We start from the raw sequence: 7,492 nt of genomic DNA, 5'->3' as shown, positions 1-7,492 counted from the left end.
ACCCAGCTCGGAGGGGGAACGCAACTCGCAAAGAAAATATACCTCTTCGATCAAAATCGCCGGAGAATTTCACTGCTAACGTGAAAGTCATGCACAGTCTATTAGCAGCTTTACAAACCCAAAGTTGAAGGGAAAGAGCTATGATAACTGTAAACACCGCTTTCCGAATGATTTACCAAGTAGCACTAAAACCGCCTCATATAAATGCTAGACATGGCTTTCAAAGCGATGCAACGCTGCTAGCCGTGACAAATCTAAAACAAGAATTTCGGGACGGATGTGATATTATTTTTTCCACGGGCCAAAGTTGGTTTTGGAAGCAAGGAGGCTACCGCGTCGCCTTTTCGCAAGGCGCCAAGGCGTGTAAACAAAGCCAGAAGGAGAAATTCGCAGGTTGAAAAAAAAAAGCGTTTTAAAAAGGGGCAAGTGGGCATGATGGCCGTGCTTCCAGAGGCTTCCAGGGGCAGGCAGTGCGTGGAGGAGAGGAGCGACCTGAGCCGAGAGAGAGAGAGAGAGGGAAGGAAACGCCAGGAACCTCCTCCTCCCTCCTCTCCGCTCTCCTCCTCCTCCTCCCCCGCGCATCCTCGAGCCCCCCAGGCCGGCGGCGCGGGACGCGGCATGGCCACCGGCGGCGACGGCTGCGGCGGCGGGGAGCCGGCGGCGCCCGGCGGCGGCGACCTGTACGCCGTGCTGGGGCTCAGCAAGGAGTGCTCCGACGCCGACCTCAAGCTCGCCTACCGGAAGCTGGCCATGGTGAGCGAGAATCGCCGACTCCTCCTCCCTTCCTTCTCCGGCGTGCACGTTTCCGCGTTTTCTTCGTCAAATCTTTCTCTGCATCTACATGTTCCCCGCTGCCGATTCGACCGGGAATCGGGGAGGTAGGGCCATGGATTGCACCTCTCGCCATGGCACGGAAGATAATTACATGTCGCCGATCTCGAGTTTGGAAATTGTAGGTTGGCGCCAAAGTTCGTTCGTATTCCTGTAGCTCAGCGGCGCTGCAGTCCTGTTTGCGCCCCATACTTTACGCGAGTTTGCGCCGGAGCCCGTGATCTTTGCCGATCCGGCGATTTAGATCCCCAGACGCCACGCTTGTAGCCAATTATTGGCGTATTTCGCCTGTCCTGCCATCTCCGTACTCGTCGAACATTGCTTGATCCGTCCCAAGTTTTGCTCTGTTCCAACTCTGAAACTGCTCTGTTTTTATTTTTCTTCCTTTCTTTCTGTTGTAAATTCAGCTGAACTTCTTGATCTGTAACCTGTTGCAGAGATGGCATCCGGACAGATGCTCGTCCTCCAGCGGCACCAAGCGGATGGAGGAGGCCAAGGAGAAGTTCCAGGAGATCCAGGGCGCCTATTCCGGTCTCAATCTTCCTTCTCCCAACCTCCACCCCCACTCCCCATATTCAAATATTCTGTATTCACAACCCACCTCACATCACTTGTTACATGTTGCAACAAACTGACTAAACCCGCCGAACCGATCTAGCAAGTTAGTTGGCAAACTTATCGCATGGAGCCCTCGTGCTCCCATCCCATTGTTGTTCTTGTGCAGTCCTCTCCGACGCCAACAAGCGGTTCCTCTACGACGTGGGGGTGTACCAAGAAGAAGAAGACAGCGACGACAGCGTAAGAATCGCGCAATTTAATCGGGCTTTCCGCCGGTATTGCTTATAGTGTGAGTGATGCTTTCTGCTATTGTTTTGCAGATGCAGGGGATGGGGGACTTCCTTGGTGAGATGGCCCATATGATGAGCCAGACACGGCCAGCGGTAAGAACCATTCGCTTCACCGTCTCCGGTTCAGATGTTTTTTGTAATCTACCATTAGTTGTCACTATTTCTATTATTTTGTGTTTCAACACAGATTTTATCACAATATTTCGCCAACCATCATCTTATCTGTTCCGTTTCGTAAAATGTTTATCCCGGGCTTGAAAGAAGAACTAGAAAAATGAAAAATAATAGTGATTTTTGTTCTTCGTAACGGTATCCTAATATGGATGAAAAAAATCTTGCTGTTTCTGGACTGAACCCAATCTCCTTTTGGGGTTCTTGGAGCCCTCGTCACGTTTTATTTGTTCTACAAGGATCTTGCTGCTGTTTGTTTAGAGTGCTATTGTGGGAAAAATTGTTCGCACTTGGGAGGGAGGGCGGGTGGGGGGTGGGGGTATGCTTATCTGTTGCAAAATTCTGAGTTTCATACATATTTCCTTGTTCATTGGAAAACTCGTCAATAAACATAAGAAAGTTGAGTGGGCGAGTCATTAAATTCTTGCTTAGGTTTACTTGAAGGATTTAAGTAGCTTCAAAAGATATTGTTTTTTCTATGTATGTATGTTTAAGGCTTGAAAAAGGATTGTTGGAATTCCATATCTTACATGGTTTCTCTTGGATACCAAAAATGAAACTTGGGTGAACTTTTCTGGTATCAACTAGAAAACGATATGTTTTTTATTTTTTTCCTGGACTCTGTTCATCCAAGGAAAACATGACAATAACAATGAACCTTTGGATTTGCAGAGGCAGGAGAGCTTTGAGGAGCTGCAGCAGCTGTTTGTGGACATGTTTCAGTCTGATATTGACTCGGGGTTTTGCAATAGACCTGCCAAGGGCCATCATGACCCGTTCCAAACATTCTCGACCTCCCCTTCCTCGTCGCCATCTCCACCACCTCCAGTAGCTACAGAGGCAGAAGCAGCCTCATGTAACGGCATTAACAAGCGTGGCTCATCAGCAATGGGCTCTGGGAAGCCTCCAAGAGCTGGGGAAGCGGGTGCGGGTTACGGCCAGCCTGAGTTTTGTTTTGGGGTAAGTATCCCTTGCGAGTCCTATTTATTTGTCAAGTTGGGTGTATTAGCTTTGCTTAATAAGTTCAGCATCAGATACCCATGCATAACCTCGTATACTGGAATATATAGGTGTTTCGCAACGATCCTTCGTCCTACTTTTGGGTACCTTTTCCATTGTCCAGCATGACTGGCCATTCACGAGAAAGGGTTAGATAGGTAGCGACCTTTTGGTCTTTGTGCGAGTTCACCTGCCTACAGGGTCCCAGGTTGTGGAAGCCACTAGACGTTCACTTCTAAGCTAATTAGGAATTTCATCGCCATAATCATGAAACATTCTGGCCAAAATAAACGTGGAGGGCCCCGGTGGAACTTTTTGCATTGGATGGACCACCAACCAAGTGATGCAAAATCTAGCTCCACCACTGGATGTATTCTTCGCACGAGGGCTTGCTTATCAGCTATGAGGTTTCTCGGTAGGGCCTTCGGAATGATTCATTAGTGGTACATCGCTGTCTTTAGTGTGGCTCACATGGTAGAAGAGTCTGCTGAGCTACTTTTCTCGCGTATGTAAATCGCCTTTGGATAGGCTATTTTATATTGACATGATGTGACTTGTCTCATGGTCTGTGACTTAGAGAAATTGCAAGTTTTCACTGAGACGATGGCTTTTTAGCAACTAAACAGATAGATGGGGCACACATGACCTTTTTGCTTTGCGACTTTCGCCTTTTTTAAAGTTGTTCTACGTTGTATGGTGCTGTTGCTGACTTGTTCACCGCCCGCTTTTATCGCCAGATCACGTGTCGTTCGGGCTACCTTAAATTGCCAACCAGTTGAATGCTTCATGATAAGGCCGCATCTGTTATCTGATGATATTCTGTATTTTCTATTGTTCTTTAAGAATCTTCAAAGTAGCGGTGCTGGTTGACACTGGTTGGCTCAACTTGCCACGGCGTACGGCGACAACACATGACAGTTGATCTCGGATGTCCTGGTGGTTTACTAATCAATAACAGACAAAAGAATACTTGTGTGTTTCTATAATCCTTCACTTAGGTTTCTGCAATGAGGTTAACTGATTTGCGTGGAGTGCTGAGCAGTACCATTTCGGAGCTGACCATTTCATCTTGTCTTTCTGCAGACGAGCGACGCCAAGCAAGCGCCAAAGGCGCGAGGCAGGAACACCAGCAGGAGACGGAACGGGCAAAAGCAGAAGCTGTCGTCGAAGCACGACGTCTCGTCCGAGGACGAGATGCTGAGCCCGCAGCAGCCCAGAGTAGCATGACCCTCGATGCAACCGTCTGGTCCCTTGTCACCTTATGTCCTGACCATGTCCTTGGTCACCCAGTATCAGTGCAGCCAGCAAGTAGAGCGCCAGCGCCGGAAGCTGTTACAAGGAGGGGGGATTGCTTCGTCGAAGGCTATGTAGCCCCCCCTTAGAAGGTTTGTAAGAGAACCTATAGCGCGTAAGACTCGTCGATGTCACCACATTGTTCTTTCTCGGTTTGTGCCGCTGTGTTGTTGTTGTTGTTGTTGTAATTGGGCATTGGATTCTCGATTGATTCAGTGTTCATTGTTGTTATGATGGAGGGACAAGGCTCCTTGTTGTGGTAAGAAGTCAGGGATAACTTGACCAAACTATGAATGGCATGGCACTCAAAGAGCAAATGTTTTACGCCCTTCGTTCCATAATATAAGATCGTTTTGCAAGCTGTTTTAGATTGCGAAACGATCTTATATTATGGGCCGGAGGGAGTAGCATTTACATCTTCAGTCTGACTGCCCATCAAACAGGGCAGATCAGATAGATGTTTTTCCCACTTGTTTGTCTGTTAACCAGATCACTCTGTTATCAGTCAACAACTGAGCAACCTCAACAGTACCTGCACAGTTGAATATACCTTGAAGAAATGATGGTGGCACAAAGACGCTAGGCCGATAAAAGTGATGATGGTTGCCCTGAACCAAAACAAATATGTGTGAATAATCTCAGTGAAAACTGAGCGGCTTTGGTAGTGGAATAATTGGTTACAGCCCGGGCAGCTAATTGATATACAGATGGCAACATGAAGAAAATGCCACTGCTCTTTTTTCTTACCATTCAAATGTAACTTTTTTTCTTCTGAATTTCATCCAAATGCTACTGCTCTATCTTTTAGGCTCAAAAATGCTACTGCCCTTGAATGAAGAACGTTCTTCTTTTCTGAGAAAAGAATGAAGAACATACGACCACGCGTGGATGCATGTGCCAAGCCCGTTTGAAATCTATCTTTTTTGAAGCAAAGAGCTGGGCCTCAGCACCGAAAGCCCATAGAAGTATCAGGCCCACTAATCTTTGAACTGAACGGCTGCACCAAGGCGCTCTTTTTTATAGTACCACCTCGCGGACGTGAGGAGTCGGGGATGGGGAGCAGGCTATATAACCAAGTCATGGTGCGACCTTGAAACATACTTACCTGGACGGGGTCGACAGCCGATCATGAAGGGCTGTGGCCTAGGCTAGTGGGTCACATTGCACTTAGTGGATGCGCTGGCTTACCATCTCCCCAAACGGGAGAGTGGACGTCATAATTTATGGTAGAAGGGATACGCGTTCGCGTGGCCCCTGCCGATTCTCAATATAAAGTTTTGGCCCTTTTTGCTCTCTAGCAAGGGCCCTTTAGTCCCTCTTTCTTATTTGAGCAACGACAGTTTGATAAAACGTTTGATTTTTAATTGATTCAGTGTTCGTTGCTGTTATGATGTACAGCTGCAAATTCGACCAAGTAAATTTGCCAAAGCTTAAAGTCATCCTACTCCAAATAGTCCATGGCATGGCAGACCCAGTGATGTCAATCACTTTATTTCTAGAGTCACAATGGATACATCCAAGCAATGTCACAGATTCTGAACCGATGTCAGTTTTGACATCCAAGCAATCAGAAATACTTAGCCAGACTATGAATGGCGCTCAGGCTCAGAGGGCGAACATTTTCAGTCTGACTGCACATCAAACGGGGAAGATCAGGTAGATGTTTTGCCTACTTGTCTGTCCGTCTCTTAACCAAATCACTCTGCTGTGAGTGAACAACTCAACAATCACACAACATGTACATGCGTAGGTTGAATACCTCAGAACTTGATGATGCTGTTAAGAGAATCGGCTGGTAAGCGCTTCTTAACCGCACATGTTTATTGATAGTATCATCGTTTAAACTGAACTAACACCGATATATGTGAAGTATCTCAGTAGACATTGAGCAGCTTGCGAATCAAATAATTTTGATTACAGTCAGTGCAGGTAATTGGATAAACAAATGGCAACATAAGAGCATCTCCAACAGCCGCGCTATACTAGCGCCGCGCCGTAAATTAGGCCGGTTTAGCGAGCGCGCAACGCGGCGGGTCGCTCCAGCGGGCACGCAAAAACGGCGCGCGCGCTATAACGAGTTGGGCGCGCAGTCGGAAGCACTATCCCGCGCGGTGTATTTCGGGCGCCCGCTACAGCGCGTGCACACTCGAGCGCTCGCGCTGCACTCTCTCCTCTCCTCCTCCTACGTCCCGCGCGCGCCGGCGCCGGCGCCCTGCCACCCATGGACGCGCACACCGGCACCCCGCTCACCCCGTTGTACAGCCGCGACCCCCCCTCCCCCCCGTCGCCGCCGGAAACCCTAGCGCGGGGAGCGTTGGCGTCGCCATCGCCGGAGCTCCGCCGAGCGTCGGCCTCGCGCGCAGCCTCTTCTTGCCGCTGCGGATGACCACGGCGATGGGTGGCGTCGCGCCGCCGCCGTCCCGTGCCGCCGCCGCACCGTCGAAGCTCCCCAATGCGGCGCGGCCAAAGAAGGGTAAAACTTCGGCAAAGAAGAACAAGGCGGCAGACGGCTTCGGCAGCACGAAGGCGAGAGGAAAGAAGCTTGCAGGGCATTCAACGGCCGCGGCGGCTACCGAAGCGCCGGCGAGCTCACTCGTTCAGCCGGCCGCCGACGCGCACCACGTGTTCGACGAAATGCCCCCAAGGTGAAAAAAAATCCAACTTTTATTTTCTTGTTATTTTTTCAATGCATCATCACATATAGATAGCTTATTTGCATTGTTCAAAAAACTTTGTAGTCTCAATGATGATGCATACATGTCAACTATGGGTGTTGGGTCCAACAATTCGCATTGGTCTCAAACCAATGACATCCATTTGGAAGACCATGAGTTTGAGATGGACGAGGAGGGTGAGGGCATTGTCGACGCCCCGAAAGGAAGAGCGGGCAATTACAGCACCAACGATGACAAGTTACTATGCAATACTTATTTGCAAGTGTCGAGGGATCCATCCATTGGAGGTGATCAAAGTAGAGATGCGTATTGGGGGCGAATGAAAGAATACTTTGATGATCACAACGTGAATGGAATTGACCGCTCTGAGAGATCACTTCGGTCCCGATGGTCCACAATCAACTCAGATTGTCAAAAGTGGGCGGCTGCACAAAAGGCAGTTGACAAGATTAACCCAAGTGGCACAAATGAGGATGATAGAGTAAGTGGCATCTCATATATGTTCATCTCATACTTGTTTTTGGTGTCCGAAGTGCTAACTTGTTTTGTTTTTCTTGTAGTTCAACATTGCACAAAACTTGTTCAAAGAAGAGACGAGGACAACCAAGAAGGGGAAGATCAAGAAAGGAAGGGTCTTTACCTTGCCTCATTGCTATGAAGTGTTAAAGGATGATG

The 7,492-nt window shown here is 48.5% G+C and overlaps 1 protein-coding gene and 1 non-coding gene across 3 annotated transcripts; both read left to right on the top strand.

Moving 5' to 3' along the window:
• The first annotated feature begins 420 nt into the window (after positions 1-420).
• LOC123138543 (dnaJ homolog subfamily B member 6) lies at positions 421-4,429 on the top strand. Of its 2 annotated transcripts, XR_006469236.1 has the most exons (7): positions 421-753; positions 1,269-1,362; positions 1,556-1,629; positions 1,710-1,772; positions 2,523-2,810; positions 3,693-3,821; positions 3,933-4,429. XR_006469236.1 is itself a non-coding variant. In XM_044558524.1 (6 exons), the coding sequence occupies exons 1-6, from the start codon at positions 433-435 to the stop codon at positions 4,074-4,076; spliced, it is 984 nt and encodes a 327-aa protein (XP_044414459.1). In that variant the 5' UTR covers positions 421-432; the 3' UTR covers positions 4,077-4,429. The 2 variants fall into 2 exon arrangements, 1 of the variants encoding a protein (XP_044414459.1); XM_044558524.1 differs by lacking the exon at positions 3,693-3,821.
• Positions 4,430-5,239: 810 nt separating this feature from the next.
• LOC123140180 (U1 spliceosomal RNA) lies at positions 5,240-5,400 on the top strand. Its single transcript, XR_006469834.1, has one exon. It is a non-coding gene; the product is annotated as a U1 spliceosomal RNA (small nuclear RNA).
• The last annotated feature ends 2,092 nt before the right edge of the window (positions 5,401-7,492 follow it).

This window comes from Triticum aestivum, chromosome 6B, assembly GCF_018294505.1.
Source record: "Triticum aestivum cultivar Chinese Spring chromosome 6B, IWGSC CS RefSeq v2.1, whole genome shotgun sequence".
NCBI classification, from domain to species: Eukaryota; Viridiplantae; Streptophyta; class Magnoliopsida; order Poales; family Poaceae; genus Triticum; species Triticum aestivum.
The sequence above is the reverse complement of the archived record's forward strand: the minus strand, read 5'-3'. Positions and strand labels throughout refer to the sequence as shown.